This window comes from Dipteris shenzhenensis, chromosome 1, assembly GCF_047967505.1.
Source record: "Dipteris shenzhenensis isolate YYH24624 ecotype China chromosome 1, Dip_SZ_1.0, whole genome shotgun sequence".
Classification (NCBI taxonomy): Eukaryota; Viridiplantae; Streptophyta; class Polypodiopsida; order Gleicheniales; family Dipteridaceae; genus Dipteris; species Dipteris shenzhenensis.
Window position 1 is genome coordinate 18,591,684 of NC_141596.1, and position 17,959 is coordinate 18,609,642.

Genomic DNA, 17,959 nt, shown 5'->3' on the forward strand with positions numbered 1-17,959 from the left:
CATAATAAAGCTCATCTGTTTGACCTTGTCTAAGCAACTTTATAAATGCATCAAGCTTTGTCCACAGTTTTGCTCTCAAAGTAGCAATTCGCGGATGTGAAGCTTGATTTGTAGTGCACTCACACAAAGCTTTCCAATACTCCCAATCTAGGGTGCTTTGAGCCAATGTATGTTTTTCTTTATCAGCATTGTGGTTGGACAAGAACCTCCTTGCCTTTCCTCCACCCATGGACACTTTAGAGGAAGATTTTGTCTTTCCTGATTGTTTCTTGTCCTGCTTAAGCTTTACATTGCCTCTGTGAAGTTCCATTAGTGAGAGTAGTTCTTCAGCTTTTGCAATGCATTGTGCAGATACTTGCTGTGGCCTCAAATTCCAAGCATAAACTAGATGGAGATAGAGTAACTTATCAAGTATACGCAGTTCAGCATGCAAAGTACACACGTGTACCCGCTCCAATGGAATTGGTAGAATGGGGTCCCACTTAGGATCCTTTTTGTGATGATCAGGGGCTGCACTTTGGTTGCAAGAAAGGATGCCATTTTCCCACTGTAGGCTTCCCCAATGAAAGAGAAATACAGTAAGGATATAGAAATGAGAAGAAATAAAGTTGCAATGAAGAGGGGATTTCTCTTACCTTCTTCTCTCATCCCATAGAATTTGACCATGGCTCTTTGCAAATTCTCTACATCCACGTAAACATTATTAAAAGCATTCATCTCAAACGTTTGGATACCAGATTTCTTTTTACTCTTCCAAGTCATTGTGCCACTTACACAATGGTATCCTCTAAGCTTTTCTCTAGCACATTGGTTTGTTTCTTGATGTGCAAGCCTTACAGACCACGGTGTTGGAAATGGCATTGTAGATATCTTATACTTTTCCTCCATAGCAGACTTGAAAATTTTAAAAACAAAGTTGTAAGCTTCACGACTTACACCAGCAGCATCACAAGATCCAAGCACCTCCTTTGCTTGCACGAGGCCCTTGAAATCCTTCATTACCTCTCTAGCAACTTGTTTACGTCGCCCTTTTTGTCTAGGGTCCTTCAACACTTCCATGACATCACTTGGCTTTATTAAACTTCTTAGAACATATGAAGGATCACTATCATCCATTTCCATTGTTCCCATCGCATCCTCCATGAAATTCCTAAAGTAGAGTACAAATGAGTCTTAGTGGAAAGAATGCAACACCACAAATATTTTCGAGTAAGAAATTTCATTGAAAATTTGGGGAACTAACCTTGCATCTCGTATTCTCCTCTTTCGGGCACCACTATTGGTTGACAATGCATCCATAGATTGTAATTGTCTTTTCCTCTCTTTCAGTCCCAAAGGTGTTCCCTTCAACTTTTGTACTCGTTCTATTGACTTCTCTCGTTCATTCTCCACAGCACATTGAACTTGGCCATAGATAGACCTTTCCAAATCTTGTTTGCTTTCAGCGAGCTCCTGGATTGATTCTTCCAATTCATGTCGCTCCAAGTCCAGTGGATGTGCTTTGTCACTGAGTTCTTTGTTTTGCAATTGGAGATCCTGCATACTATTATGCATTGCCACAATAGTAATATTTCCCAAATGTGCAAGTTCTTCTGCTTGGGCTCTCTGCACCTCGCTTGCTTGCATAGCCAATGTCTGAGAATGGTTCAATCGATTGCAATAACCGAGCAATCTAGCATGTCCCTTGCCAACAAACCGAACAACATCATGCACTATATGAAAAGGAGGACTCTTTTGAGTGGCAGGGTATAAAGGTTACAAGTTTCCATCCACCCAATGGTCAAGATGCTTCTTTCCTTGCAATCGAAGACTGTGGAGCACACTTTGAGGAGTTCCACTATATCCCAAAGAGCGTGTGCTTGCATATTCTACCTCCAGTTGTAGGTTCACATGGTACTTGTTGGATATGTCCTCGAAAGGTGCCATGAGTACTCAAAGAGAGGTATCAATGATGCAGGCTAAAATGTAGGGAAGAGCTGGCAAAGATGGAGTAGTGAGAGGGAGAGAGTAGCAAGGAAGAGGGAGGAGGAGAAGCATATGAGGGAAAGAGGAAGAGGAGGAGGAGAGTAGAGCGACAAGTTTAGAAGGGAGGGAAGGAGCTGCTGTAGAAGGGAGGAGGAGGGGAGAGATGCTACAGGAGGGAGGAGGAGGGGAGAGATTTTGCAGGAGGGAGGAACAGAGGAGAGGGAGCTTGGGCATCTGGAGAAGGAGGGAAGAGGAAGGAGGGAGGAGGAGCCAGGAGGAGGAGGAGGAGGAGGGGAGAGGGAGGAGGGAGGAGGAGGAGCAAGACGGACGAGGGGAGAGATGCTATAGGAGGGAGGAGGAGGGGAGAGATTCTGCAGGAGGGAGGAGCAGAGGAGAGGGAGCCTGGGCGGCTGGAGAAGGAGGGGAGAGGAAGGAGGGAGGACGAGCCAGGAGGAGGAGGAGGAGGGGAGAGGGAGGAGCGAGGAGGAGGAGCGAGACGGAGGAGGGGAGAGGAGGAGAGAGGGGGAGGGAGGGAGAGGGAGAGGGAGGGAGGGAGGGAGGGAGGGAAGGAGAGAGAGGGAGGGAGGGAGGGAGAGAGAGAGACAGAGAGGGCGGGAGATTCAAAATTTGAAATTCAAATTTTAAAAAGTGGCCCCCTCCCCTCATTCATGGGGGAAGAGGTGGGCTCAAATGTGGGCTTAACCCACCTAGGTTGGGCTGGTTAGGCCTCTTTGGGACCCTTCAAGCCCCTTGCATTAGCCCACTAAGCATTCCCTAATCCATTCCTTATGAGGCCCTTTTGAGACCCCAATTCTCCCCTAATGTAGAAGTGATTCCCATTGCGGCGCTCATAAGAGCAATCGTGTTGTTTGAGTAATTATGACTTAACATTTAGCTTCTACAAGTGTTATTGTAAGAACTTGTGCCAAGTATTGGATTCTGAAAAATCTTCCCAGATGTTGTTAAACTCAAACTCTTGATTGAAACTTGGAAGCTCTTCGTATTCCATGTCTAATGTTGTTGAAGTCGCCGATAGTGGCATATCAAAGGTATCTAGCTTTTGAATCGAAATATCATCTATCCACGATTCTTGATGGTTAACTACAATGCTCTCTGCAAGAGGCTTACATGACATAAATTTGATTACTATGAAGGCTTATTTAAAATGTTATTGTTAATGGTGTGCACTCTCGAGGCTTATCCCATCTCATGAAGATGCTCTTGGAGACTTACCTTAACTCAAGGTAATTCTCATAGTTGTAGTGTATCCAAACTGATACTAATGGTGCTCTTTGATACAGGCTTACCCAAACACTTTGATTGCTTGTCCATTAAGATGTAGTGCTCACATTGATTGAGGCTCAACTTATTCAAGAAAAAGGACTGAGTCATTGATTCAATGCTAGAAGGCTTACTTCTACATATGATGATTACATCATGTTTTAAAAAAATCTCATGTTTTAGTTGATTCCACTAGACATAAGATTGGACTAAATGCCATAAATTTTTTTGGTTGATGATTGCCACTTGTTGATGAGATGGTGGATTAAAGCTGCCAAAAAGGTTATTTTTTGTTGTTGAAATCTCCCCCATTTTATTTGATAATTATTTAATGTGGAAAACATAAAGAACCTTTGATTTATCAAATAAATGTGCTTGATAAATGCAACGTATTTAGAACAATGAATATCACCACTTTGGTAATTATAATTTTCCTTCAATTTTGAAAGGTTGTGTGTTAAATAAGAGATGGAATTTTGCTCTCAATAGAAAACAAGACTAATGATAGTTTGGTTTTACACTTATTTTCTTCAAATTTAGATGGACTTGCAATGTCATCGAAACTAGTGTTATTTACTAGAAAAATCATTGATTTGAACTTGAATTACAATACCTGTTGATGCAGATCATGTGCTCTTTCAAGTTTAAACTGCTTGATTAAGACTTGCCTACAATGACGGTCCATTTTTGCTTGTGCTAATTTGCACAATGCGAATGAGATTTGCAAAATTTTGCAAGAATTCTAGAATAATTCGCATTTACATAACCTTTATCCTCTAAAATACTTCACATTGACATATTGTTTTATCTTATAAACATTTGGAAAAGCTTGCAATTAATCGATATAATAAGACCATGTTGTGAGCATTTTGTTGCATAATGTGCTTATATGATAAGACCCTAAAATGAAGGACAAAAATACATTCAATAAACTGAAATTTTTATGAAAATTATGTTTTTCTATATGTGAAGGATGCCTCTAAAGACTTTTTCTAAAATCTGCTTCAAATTTACCAAGATGTGATCAAAGTACCAAAAATGGTGTCTAGAAATGCATTAGCAAAATTCAAAGCTCATTTTGGGGCCCTAAGAGAAATCACCATGTTGTTTTCTTTGCTTCAAAAATAAATTATATAAAAAAGCAAATTGACAAGGTAGATGTTTTAAGTAGGCGTGCCACTTAATTCTTTGAAAATTCGATGCACGATTTGATGTTTTTGACATCACCGACACGTCCTGAGCAGGCCAAACCCCCACAACTAGCTTTTGAAATGCTGAGAATGGTGTCTAAATCGCATTCTACTATACATTCTTTTTCCGAGCCTTTTTTTGGCTTTTTTGGGCCTCCGGGTGTCCATTCTTAGCGTTTCAAAAGCCACTTTGGGGGTTTTTGCGTGCTCCAGAGGCACCAGCGATAACTTAAAAATCAAATTCTGCACCAAAAAATCATGTACATCAAATATAATAAATGGAAACGATATCCCTATTGAATGTAAGCTTGATTTTTTCCCTCCTTTTGATGATTTTTTTCTACGTTACGTAGGCTTATGATTTTTTTCTACGTTATGTAGGCCCTCCTCTGATTGGTAGAGGGCTATTTTTCTTATGGGCTAAAAGGCCCCAAAATGAGCTCTCAAGTTTCCTAATAAGAGTTATACTTTTCTAAACGATGCCAGAATAATGCAAAATATATTTACATGAGCAACATTGTGTTTGTTTTTTAATGTGTTAATGAAGATTGCATAGAATTTCAACCAAAATTGACCAAGATATGGCCTAATAGCTAAAAGTACCTTCTTGATTCGTGCACAGATTTCTATGAATACCAATGCCCATATGGCCTCCAATTTTTTTAATAACATGTACTCTATGTGTATCATGCAAAGATGTAATGTGCAAGTAAGTATGAGGAACAAGGAGATAAGATGCTAAATTCACTTTTAGCTTGTGGACTTAACTATGATGTGTAATTGTGACAACCTAGGGACACTAGTAGTGGAATGGAGATGAGGTTTGTTGCTACCCTTAGCGCCTTGTAAAATAAACATTTAGAGGCTAAGTGGGGGTAGGGTATTTTATTACAAAAACAGTTCACTCATCTTTAGTGTTGAGAAAGGGACATCTTAGTCTCCCTTTCATAGGAATGGCATTTTTTGGTCAAAAAGTTTTAAGCATAGTACTACATGAATTCAAAAGTAAGATTCAACAATAAATTAATTTGTAAAAAGTAAGATTCTACTTTTTGTCTACACCTTTTGTTCTTTGTTATACTTCTCCCACACATTTTTTGTCCCTAAGCGTATAACATCTTTCCACATGCAACTTTTTTTATAAGGTTTTCGTTTGGCATAAACCCATGTGTCAAGCTTAAAGATTTGTAACACCCAAAAGGAAAAAAATTACATTGCTAAACAAATGGTAGACATGCATTTTTGGCTATGTTTGTCCAATCTTCATTTTCATTGTCTATTTAATACCATTATCTTGATCATGGAATGCAAGAACATGCATGAGGAAATATGTAGCTTCTCTTGTGGTATTGAATTGATCATGAAATGCAAGAACATGCATGAGGAAATATGTAGCTTTTCTTGTGATGCATCTAATTTTTCACATATTTGTGTTGACGAACCAAACCTTAAGACATCATATTTGAATCTTTCATGTGCTGGGAGCATCATAAACATCCACGATGCCTTTTCCCAAAGCCAAGTATGATCTTGATGTCAAAAATTATTCTTCATTCTCTAATGCCTTGAAACATGTAAAGAGTTTTTAACACCCAAGATTTATACTCGTAATTTTGCTTAGTTTTTCAATCTACATGTTTATTGTCTACTCAATATCATCGAATTGATCATGGAATGCAAGAATATGCGTTGAGGAAACATGTGATAATGCATCTTGTGCATTTCAAAATCCACATGTTTGTGTTGATGAAGTGGAACCTTGAGACATCTTGACTTTTTAACGGTAGGGCCTCTTTCATGATACGACTACCATAAATTTTGATATTTGATTTTCAACGACCTTGATCAAGTATTTCTTTATTTATTATTCCTTAGTTTTTAGGTTTTGCCCTTTACCCTTTATTATTAAACAAATGACAACTTCTATTAAATCTAAGAAAGTTTAAGTGGACCATTTCAATAGAAAAAGGGGGGGAACCACTTGAAGACATGCAAATACTAGACATGAAATAATACTCGAACAAATCTAATCTAACATCTTTGTAGCATTCCATCCCTAATGCAAGATCATCTTTTTCTTCAAGCTAATAATCATATCCTACACCTTCAATCCTCCCAATTACAAAATTACGCTAATTAAATGATGTATTGTCCTTTTAAATGGGACATTGAACCCACCAAACACCACCACTTTGAATTGTTGTCATTCTATAATAGACAACAAAATGAATCAAATTTCTGCAATTTGGGTTATTAAGAAGGGCATCATCATGCGATACATCAGGACGAAAGAACATAGCAAAGATGCCAAAATTGAAGAGAACGGATGCAAATCAAAGGACTCACAGACCAAGGGGAAAGAAACCAGATACTACCGAGAGAGGAGAAATCAGAACAGGTTCTTGGTTTAGATATACGCCACGTTCTTACAAAGAAAAGAAAATAAAATAAGGATATCTCATAAGCCGCGAAAATACTACGAGTATGAAAATCGGAACGATCCCATGTAGTTTCTCGACAAATTATTTGCCATATTTTACCAGAACAGTACTGCCCAAGTATGAAAATCCAAAACCTCAGCCCCAAGTATCTTGTTTTCTTGAAAAGCCCCCCCATTTGAAAGCCATCAAAAATTTCCGAAGACAAAACAAGAAGTGCTCGTCACAGCCAAAAAATACTGAAAACAGATTCTCTGTTTTAATATTTCAACTCTTACTAATGCCCCCGACGGGAACAAAATTCTTTTGACAAGGTGATCTAAGGCGACCCCCGACAAAACTTTGACGTGCACCCAGAAAAAGGAATTAGGCGACTATCCAAGCAGGCCGCCTTCAAAGCATATTAATAAACTCACTCTACTGAAGCAGTGAATTTGGTTGAACATATAATTTGCCTGAACCTCTTAGAGCATTAATAAACTCTCTCATGGAGGAGTGCACTTGGTTGATCACATTTTTGAATCAAGAGGTTCAGGCAAAGAACATATTCTCACAAAACATCAACCCAGTTCAAAAAGTCAGCCACAAGAAGCTTAATAGAGGCCCGGCAACAATTCTGAAAGAGACAGAAGTCGCTCGACCCCAGGCCTCGAACCTTGCGAGAGGTAACTGCTCTCCACTGCTGGCAAATCAAGAGCCTCCGAGGCTTGCTGCGAGTAGGCATCGAACTGACCGTTTTCAAGAGCAAAAGCATTTGGAACGTTCAAATCCATCTCTCCAATGGACGCCTCGCAACCCATCACGGGTGACAAGCCGTCCAACTCGTCTTTGTAATTCTGCTCAAAGATGCCCTCGTGAGACGTCGAGGTTGAAGTGTATGGGGCTTCCCTCGTCCTGCTAGCCATTTCCACACCAGTGGGCGAGCTCCGTTCCCATTGAAACCGTGTTTGAGCTGCCAAATCCTCCCAATACGTCTCCGGAATGTTTGTGGGAGGGCTCATACACCTCGAACCTTCGCCCAACAGCCCCAAAACCTCTTCTGGATCGAAAAATTCGTAATCTTGCAAGTCCTCTGGATACGTGAATTGCTCTGCGAGCTGGCTGTCAGAAGGTATTTCCAAATCGAGATTCGTCAAAGCCAGTTGACGGTTGTCGGCCTCGTTAACCTCGCGCTTCACAGCCGATAGTCCATCCGACGCTGTTCGATAATCCACAGATTCAGGCATCCATAAAGCAACGGACGGTTTGATATCATCGAGCTCGTCCGCATCAGGCTGTCGGCTGACTTCGTCTGAGACATCCGGGATAGGCTGCGTATCTGACGGAGCTGATACGTCTGTTTCTTCATCTTTACCGCTCGTTATACAAGAAGAAGAAGGATCGGAGCAACATAGGCTTTCGTCGTCATAGCAAGAGGAAGGAAGGGGGAGTATCCTACAATCCGTCACTTCCGGCAGATTGAGCCTTGCACCAGGGCCATAAAGGATTCTCGCAGCTTGGTCGTAAGCAAGCGCGGCTTCCCTGGCTGTAGCAAACGTTCCCAGCCAAAGCCTTTCACCCCTGTTCGGCTCCCTGATCTCAGATACCCATTTCCCCCACGTCCTTTGCCTGACTCCCCTGAAGTTGCAATGGGCGTTCTCCGGTCCACCTTTCCCTTTCATGCAGCCTTTCTTCGAGCCTTTAGCCGGAGCTTTCCTAACCCTGTGCAATTGACCCTCTTCCATGTAAATCTTCCGATTCTGCTCCGCCCACCAGGCCAAAATCTCGGGGACGCTGGAGCAACCGTGGGGTCGAGGCCGGGTAACTTTTCTCCTCCTGCGCATGATCATGGCGCCAGGTTGGGAATTCCCAGGCGTGGAAGGGTGGGCGAAGGCGCAAGCGAAAGGAGCCAGGAATGGAGGGACGGACCCTGTTGGAGAGGGAAGCAAAATAGAAACAAGGGAGGAAGCGAGGATAAGCCGGAAAGAGGAAGAATTGAGAAGCGATAAGAAAGCGAGAGAGAGAGAGAGGGGGGGGGGGGGGGGGGGGGAATTTATAAGTATGGATGGATGGGAGGGGGTGAGGTAAGCGCTAGGGAGCGTGGAGGGAAAGCGTAATAGGTGTGTGTGGCCGGAAGGGCTACTAGAATGAATGAATGATATATAGGCGAGTGCAAAAAAAGAAGAAACATCTGGAATCTTTGGGCGACGCCTGTCATTAACGGGAATGACTAGCTAGCTCCTGCACACGTGTACACACACACACACATAATACATGAATATTGAATGCGATGTTACCCGCGAAGCTTCCCCTTCTCTCCCGCGTCGCGATAAACCCCTCCCTCACCCTCAAGAGTCACCCCACGCTCACCCTCAAGAGTCACCCCACGCGTCATCGCCCCCTCACGCCCCACTTCCCTCGCTTTCCGCACACATTATTCTTAGACTGTTTTCAACAACAAGACCCTCTCTCCCATCATCGTATCATATCAAACCGCTCGCGACCCTCGCAGGGTATTTTAGAATGTATGCATGCGCCAACCACCACTTCTCATAATGCACCCCCATCCACCCGCTTCCCCCTCTAATCCACAATTGTTTGCAACATTGTGCCAACTTAAAATGAGACACCTTTTTGAAATCCACAAAACACTTCTCGTGTCCAATTTTGCTAGGTCTATCTATGCCCATAGACTACAAGAAACTACCCATCATTAGTGGATTGGCCAAAGGTCCCCTTCAAGGAGAGCAAAGTGAGTTTTCTTCGGTTACATACCGTTGGATTTGGCTACTTCAATAATAAAAGGTCTAGCAAATTTCAACTCAAATAGATGGATTTGGCTACTTCAATAATAAAAGGTCTAGCAAATTTCAACTCAAACAGAAACTCGGTTACTTCAATAGTAAAAGGTCTAGCACATTTCGCCTCAAACACAAATTTAGTTTCCACCCCTACTACCACCATCTACCTATTCAAGGACAATGTTCAAAAACCAAACCCCAAGTCTATTCCAACATTAAGGGCCACAAGGTTAACATCATTATAAGTTCAAGTTTCAACATATTACTAACGTTCCACCTTACATGATCTAGCTTACAACAATTTGAATGCATTACAAAAGGGAATTAATGAGGAATCACCAAAAGACAATCCCCTCATTGTGAGGGGATTGTCTATTTTAATTCATTCAAAAAGGGAACTAATGAGGAATCGCCAAGACACAAAAAGACAACACCCCCCCCAAAAAAACGCCTCCCCAGCACACATATTGCACATTTCCAATGTATTGGGTACATGGAAATGTACTCTTAGCTTTGTCGGTAGAGCAACCTCCCCATGCTACAAAGAGTTGCTCTTTTTCACATGTCCTAAGATTGTAGCCATCGTGCCTATTCCCAAAGTTTTATAAGCATCCACAAGGTCTATTGGAGCAGATTTTAGTGTGGAAAAAGGAGTGGGAGGTGTACAAATCCAAAAATATTTGGGATGATTTCTTACTCTTTCAAAGTTTGAGTTTATGGTTATACGTAATAATCGGATGGGCGGACAAGGGAAGCCATTGTCATAGAAGAACTACAACACTAACGATAGCATGAAAATCTACAAAGCTTTACTTCTTTCTAATGGAGAACCAAAGAAACTAGGCCTGCCTAAAATTGTACCTCATTGCTAAGAAAAAAGCACTTTGAGGAGTGGCCTGAAATGGAAAGGTGCAACATATGTTGTTGTGTTCCTCCTGTGTGGCGAGCAATGAAAAGAAGCTAGTAAGACACCATGCATGTTATCAAACAACATTGGTGATGCTTATTTTAATATACTAGTCTCTTGAACTTCTATGGAGCGCTAGAAGGCTAGGAATGCAAACAGAGAGCAACTCCGCATTAAAGCCAAGTGTCAAGAAGGCCCATCAGGTCCTTGGGATATTTCCTGACATGCAAGGTAGGATTCATACGTGGAGGGGCGGAGAATGGGACACGAGGGACCCAAATGTCGAGTATGGGCTATTATTTAATTCTGTTACGTGTTCCTCAGTTTGATGGCCGTTGCCGCTTTCATGGGGACATGATATCAATTCCGGCTTTCATATGGGCCTTTTCGCGTTGCCCCCGATGCTTTCTCGCTTCGCTTGCCAGCCCGGACATCGATCGACCTGCCCGCTCCACAAAAATTCTTGGGCCGCAAACATTTGCGCGCCTTCACGCGGTCACACACACGTGCCCCCGAACTTCATACCACGTCAATTTCGCCACGTGCTCAGTGATTTTAGCTTGTTCGCCAAGCTCCTGGCCCGCCGTTCAGCGTCAAAGAAACGCAACCGTAGGGCCCACGCTAATTCAAACGTCAACGACCAATAAGAGTCCTCTCGCTGACTTTGCACGCCTGGTTTCCATTCCTTTTTCATTCAATTCCTATTTAGGATATATCTCTTATCCATCATCGATAAGAATAATAACAAGCGTTTGTTCGAAACACTGTTTTCACAGTGCGTGTTTCTAAAGGTTTCAAGAATTGAAGCAGCCCCTGACGTTCAAAATATGAGGGAGATGTGTGGCGATCAAACAAGCGTTTGTTGGAAACACTGTTTTCACAGAGTGTCATTACAGGTTACAAGAATCGAAGCAGCTCCACAGCATATCTCCCTTTCTTTGTTGTCGCGATTTCCCCTATCTGCATGCAGAAGAGGGATTTAGCCATACTATCATGCTAACGCAATTCACTCACACCACACGGTCTGCATAATTAGAGAACATGACAAACTAAACCAAAAAAATGAATGTTCTCCGGCTCAGTCCCACCTCTAGCCTGCCTTTTTGATGTACTGATATGATGTCTCCAGTCTTGAGAGAGAGACCATTTTTAGTAACCTCCTTCCAATTTACACGGACATCACCACTACTGTACACTGATAAATGTCAGCTACGTCAATTGTTCCTAAATATTCACATGCTCAGGCCCATGAACAACTGTGCACCAAAAATTCAAGGAATCTATAAGGGCCAAACCTGATTAAGTCAACAAGCTTTGATCTAGACATGCTGAACCCTGCACTGGCCAAGGCATCCACCCTAAGCGAGGCTTCAACAGCCTTAATGACCTTCACTCTGCAAAAGTTGGTGTGCTTCTCTCATGCATGCCCATTAATGCGATTCCAAATATATTCCAGGAAAGATTCACAGGTGGCCAAAAATTTGTGTTAATGAATTGTGAATCTAGGCCATAATGTAATACAGTTCACGAATTTTTTAGCACCATGTGCTTTTCTCCATTATGAATGGAAAGATAGCAAATTGTGTTCCACAAAAAATGATATGTTCTCTAACCTGGGAGAACACAGACATCATAGAAATGGAAGACTTCCAATTATAGCACAAATTGTTAGTCTGGAAAAAAGAGCTGTTCTCTAACCTGGGGGGTTGAATCTGAAGATCTGTCAATGGAATCAACTTACACAGAACTGGAGTTTTGCGAACCTGCCAATTTCAAATACCACATTTGATAAAGCCTCCAAACCCCGTACTCACAAAAACCACCCAAGTTTTGACACACTCGTGACATTGAACTTCACTTAATTCACTGAAAAAGGGTATATCAAGCTGCATGAAATATTTGAAGGAAGAAGATTGACGTCTCTCTCTCTCTCTCCCCCCCCCTCCGCAAAAAAAATTTCCGAGCTTCCACACATCAGAGAGAGTTATGGGGACAGCAGAAATAATTTGAAAAGTCAGCTAGAGAAGCCAGCGCCAAAACTAGAGAGTTACATAAAAGAAATCTTCGAACACCGTAACAAGGTACTAGGGCTAGCCCATAAGTTAGCTCAACAGGTACTCACTACATAGCAAGTTTTGTAATATCTGCTCACACCTGGATGTTAGGGATCACTATTGGTTAATAGGGATCATCAGTCCCATAGATCCTGAAGGGTCTCAGCAGACTTTAATAGAATCATATCATATCCTCTCTCTCTCTCTCTCTCTCTCTCTCTCTCTCTCTCTCTCTCTCTCTCTGTGGAAGCTGACCGGCATGCCCAAAAAGACGTTAATTCTTCTGTAACATTGCGTGCTCCACAGTTCTTCCCACGGGCTCCTCATCTGAGATCTCTTCTATGCCTTCCCCTGATATGTTATAAAATGCTGAGGGCCTCCCTCTATAGATGCAGTCAAGGGTTCCTCTTCCACACCTGTCATCATCCTGGTACTAAACCCAAACACAAGCGTTCAACTCTCATGTGTGGTCAATCCAATGCTTGAAGCACCACAGGTTTAGGAGGGCATCATAATGGCCAAGGCCCTAACACTGACTAGTTCAGGAATAGGATGACCCTACAAGCTCTCGTATGGCTTTTATAGGCCCTCATATGTCTCTTCTATGCCCTTATAGGCTCTGCTATACTAGGCTCATATGGCTCTATATAGAAAAGTGCAAGGTTAAAATGCAACGGACTAAAAGCACAAGCAAACCTCCAATTGTGAAGCTCAGGTGCTACTGCTCGCCTTTTTGTGTATGCCTCTTTTTTAAGGCTTCTTTACTATGCTCTAGAGCCTCGCCTGGCTGCTTGGGTATGCGCTGCTCTTATGAGCCTCCTTGTTATAGGTCTGAGAAGGCTTACTAGCTTTGAATTTTGTATATTTGCCTCCAGATTGGTACTGCTTATGCACTGATGTGGCGCTCTGTACTCATGCCATATGCTCCTTTTAGTAGACCACGTTGCATGTATCCAGAATCCTCTTACAAGTTCTATTAGTGCTGTTTGCCGACTCACTTGTGACCCTTTTGGCTTTGAAATGTTTCAAGTTTTGGATGCACCAGATCGTAGCTCATTTGACCAGCACTTTTTGATCGCTTCCTGTGATTATTACAGCAATCGTGTGACAAGGCCCTAAAACCGTATCAGCACAATTTGAGCCATTTGTGGACAGCTCCATGCTAAGATTGGGTATGCCTGAACACTACCTTTGCAGAACTTGCACACATCAATCTAGAGCCAGACCAGCAGATACAAAACACAATGAGGATTCATATTGCCCACACAGATGCCATATTGAGCAGCACAATGTAGCCAACCCCCGCAATGGAACACAAGAAGCTCTGCTAAATCTGCGTCCTCTTCATCTCAGTTTTCTGGCCTCTTGTGATAAAGGGGAAAAAGAGGCCACATTAGGGGTAGCTCTTGGTGCAAAAAGGGAAGTTTGAGAGGGCTAAGTCCTATCTCTACACATGTTTGATGTTGACATCTCCTACCCTATCTACAATCTTCCTGTTTCGTTTATCCCGCACTCTCTCGTGCTTCAGCATGGAGGTGTGCATCCCGTCCTTTTGCTTCAGTTGACTTGCTCTGACCTGGCCATGGTAGGAGCTGCACCCCCTTCGTGACACTATATTTCAGCAAAGAGAAAAACCAGGGTGGCTCTAGTTTGTTTTCAAATCCTACCCTATACCTTGCATTACCTAGGACCGGCTAATTGTTCTTAGCTCCTAAGCCAGTCTTGTCCTAGGTGGCATAAGGGTCTTAGGTGATCTAGGAGTCCTACGAGTCCCAGACTATTGAGTCCTAGTTGATATGGGAGTCCTAGGTGATATAAAAGTCCCACATGTCATAAGCAGGAGTCTCAGGTAACTAGGGGCCCCACAAAAGAACAGAAAAGCAACAGTCCATTTGGCCACTTTTGAGAAGGCATTCACAACCCTTTTTAGACCCTGTTTTCAGAAAATACTGAAGCCAGAGATTCTCTATGTGAATGTCATACCCTGCCGGTAATCGTTATCATTATTATGATCCCATGCCAAAGGATTGGTCTCTTTTGGCCACTCTTACAAAGCCTCACCATCGACCTCTGTCTTAAGCCTCTCCATCCATGATTTGGCAATTCACATCCCACAAGAATCAAGTGGTGTAAGACAGAGATCTTTACATTCTTGAGACCTGCATCTATTTGTTTTTACACCGTGATTGTACTTGTAGGGACTTGTCTTGCAGGTACCTAGCCTTATTTGGTGTTGACGGAGCACCATGGCACCCAAACGTGCATGAGTCTTTTGATGTGATGTGAGGGCCCACGAGCCCCAAACTATCAAATGAGCTGCCAAGCTTACTGAGGCATTTGAGCCAAAGTAACTGTGGGCAACATCTATGGGAATGCATTGTAGGCTGAAAAGAAGACCAAAATGCTCAAGTGGCTGACAGGAAAGCTGCAGCAGCCCATTTCCTAAGTATCCGACAGTATTTGGCGAAAAATGCCGTATGTGAGGCCATACAGACAACCAAATGCAAAATTGGGAGCAAAGACTAATACTGAGAGTTTACTGTTGATCGGAATGCCATGACTCGCTGCTTTGCATACGAAGGTAAAAACAGTCCAAAAATGCAATTGCTTTCATGAAAGCAAGGCAGAGGACCAAAGAACTCGAGAAAGAAATGTATATATCTAGATGAATTCAAGAACATGCCCAAACTCATCCTCTAAAAGCACTACACAGTGTGTAGTTTCAATCTCACAACAGTCACTCTCAAGGTACAAAACCATAAACTCCACGCATAGCAAGGACGCAATTGCTATTCGCTGATATATTTGCTGATATGCCACATCAGTAACCTCTGAATAGAGATGTTGACCATGCTATAGTCTTGGAGCATGGCTGTCACGATCTGTGACGTATTCCTTTCTCTATTTCTAGATTTATGGATGGTTTGATGAATGGACACTTGTGGAAGGGTATGCCCTTTCAACGGGACACTTCCTATGAGGCACAACCCTTGCCCTTTCGACGGGACACTTCCTATGAGGCACAACCCTTCACAAGAGACATTCTATTGAAGAGACATTCCTATTGTAATGTACCCTCTCATCAAGGGTCACACCCTTCACAAGGGGTACACACCTCTTCATGCACATACACTTTGGAGTACACACCTTTTCATGTGTGACTCTTCACTCTCTATATAAGAGACACTACAGATACACTACAGACACTCAAGCAATACAATTATTCCTTGTTCTCTGCTATTTCAGTCTCCTTTCTGTTCCTTAACACATTTCTAAATATAGTAAATCTAGGATTTCTTACAGTGGTATCAGAGCAAATTTCACTCCTGCCTGTAGGAAATGCCCCCCTCCTTCTAGCGCCTATCTGATACATCTTTTTCCGCTAGAAGGATATCCGTGCACATTGTGCATGGAAAAGATGGAGAGGATGAGCATAAAAATTTTTAGCGCCAACCCTGCCTAAAGTCATCTATGGCCTCTCCATCTCCCACACATCACGAGTTGATGTGAATGGACACAATAAAAATCGTGTCTTTTCATGTGCTTGGGCTGTCCCAAAACCAAGGGACACACCTTTTCCACCATCGGACACACCTTTTGATGAAGAGTCTCGACTCCTCACCCAAGGGACACACCCCATCATGGACAAAAGGACACACCTATTCATGTAGGGACACCCCTTCATGAAAAGGTGCACCTATTCCAAGGGTCACACCCCTTCGAATAGGCACACCTTTTAGGCACCAAGCACTTATAAAAAGGGTACCTAGAGGGGTTAAAATGGAAAACCCAGCCCCAAACCTTAGGTTTATCCTAGCTACCCAAGGGTTAAATAAACCCACCCTTTAATTTTTGGGCAACCACCCAATGTAGGCAGCCCCAACGAAAAAACAAAAGGACAGTTTTCGCCATTTCGCTGCCAGCCCCCTCGCCATCTGCAGCCCCTAGTCTCGCTGGTTTTTCGGCCCTGTTTCCTGCCAGCCTGCAGCGTGAGCACAGCGCCAGCCAGCCATTCTGCCGCAAATCAGCCTACAACCAGTTTTTCGCCATTGATAGCCTGCTCCCCTTGTTTCGCCACCTTTTTCCTGCCAGATCAGCAGCAGTTTCAGCCTCCTATCGCGATGAAGACAGCCTGTTAATTGCCAGGCCCAGATCTGCTCCTCACCACCCATTTCAACATGGACCTCCGGACAGAAATCTGCAGGCCTCTTCTACGCAACAATTTGGCAGATTAAATCATTGCCAGATGGAGTCTTTCCATTCTGCTTTTAAGGATTCTCTTGTCATTATCAAATTACAGCAAATGAAAGACGCTCCCTTAAAGCATGGAAACCCCTGGTAATTCACCCGGCATTTCAAGGACACCTCAGGCATTATCTACCACAAAATATCGTGTTCAGATTGCACAACCAGCCCATTTCGGAGCTTTGGCATCGTGGGTCTTCTGTGTCACGTGCCCTCCTAGTGATTTGGACCACATCCTATACCTTCTGCGTGAGGCACCTCAATTACATTACTTCCTCAGCACAATCCAGGTTGTGTTCCACGAGACACAAAGATACCCAGAACCCGATATTCCTCAAGAGTTTGCTGTCCATCTTTGGAGAGAATTTTACCTCTCACCTTCGGCATCTCCAGGGTACTCTCCACCTCCTTCAGCTCCCAGATATCCTCCTATACAGGTTGTACCTTCCCCAAGACAGTATTTACACTCTGAAGGCACTCCTTCTCCTGGATATCCTCCACTTCCGACAGCAGCTCCTTATCCCTTCTCAGATCCGTTGACTCTGCAACCTACTCCTGTCCTCTCACGAGCAGTAACACCACTTTCGGCATCACCAGTGTTACCTCAGACAGGACCTCCTTTACCAAATTTCCATAGGTGGTTCCATCCTGCCTCACCTGCCCCCTCCAACATGAGCAACCTCAGGGAGCAGCCCGAATCTTCTTCCAGGAATGGTACAAACTAGAGCGCAGGTTCGCGCTTTTCTCACAGGGATCTCCGATATGTCGCAATGCTCGCGTGAAGCCTCTCCAGAGATCAGAGACTCAAGTCCAAAAAAGACCCCTGAAGCCAACGTACAAGGCGAAACACTACTGCAACTTCAAATTTCCCAGCGTCAGGACAGCATCTCTGACTTGGTCCAGAAAGTCCAACAACTTCAAGATTCTCGCAATACCACACATACAGAGGATGACGTGACGCAACCAGACGACTATGCGGATTCATTCCCACCTAAGGTAGAAAACACTGAACTACGTGCCCTCTACCGTTTACTTCAAGCTTCCAAAACTAAAAGACTTGACATCAAACTTCCGGAAGCCTACACTGGTCAACACAATC

The 17,959-nt window shown here is 43.1% G+C and overlaps 2 protein-coding genes across 4 annotated transcripts in view; both read right to left on the bottom strand.

Annotated features, from left to right (window-relative positions):
- Positions 1 to 7,151: 7,151 nt before the first annotated feature.
- LOC147905496 (uncharacterized) lies at positions 7,152 to 8,973 on the bottom strand. The gene has a single exon (XM_087380232.1). The coding sequence runs from the start codon at positions 8,701 to 8,703 to the stop codon at positions 7,468 to 7,470; it is 1,236 nt and encodes a 411-aa protein (XP_087236358.1). The 5' UTR covers positions 8,704 to 8,973; the 3' UTR covers positions 7,152 to 7,467.
- A 2,294-nt stretch (positions 8,974 to 11,267) lies between these two features.
- LOC147905497 (RNA-binding S4 domain-containing protein) overlaps positions 11,268 to 17,959 on the bottom strand; it is a 51,731-nt gene continuing 45,039 nt past the window's right edge. Inside the window, exons 7-10 of one of the 3 annotated variants that reach the window (XM_087380253.1) lie at positions 12,260 to 12,324; positions 11,857 to 11,955; positions 11,650 to 11,746; positions 11,268 to 11,521 (exon numbers count right to left, since the gene is read on the bottom strand). In XM_087380253.1, coding sequence (XP_087236379.1) covers positions 11,459 to 11,521; positions 11,650 to 11,746; positions 11,857 to 11,955; positions 12,260 to 12,324 — 324 coding nt within the window. In that variant the 3' untranslated portion in view covers positions 11,268 to 11,458. Of the gene's footprint in view, positions 11,522 to 11,649; positions 11,757 to 11,856; positions 11,956 to 12,259; positions 12,325 to 17,959 lie in introns of all 3 variants that reach the window. The other 2 variants (XM_087380245.1, XR_015541666.1) reach the window with 2 other exon arrangements.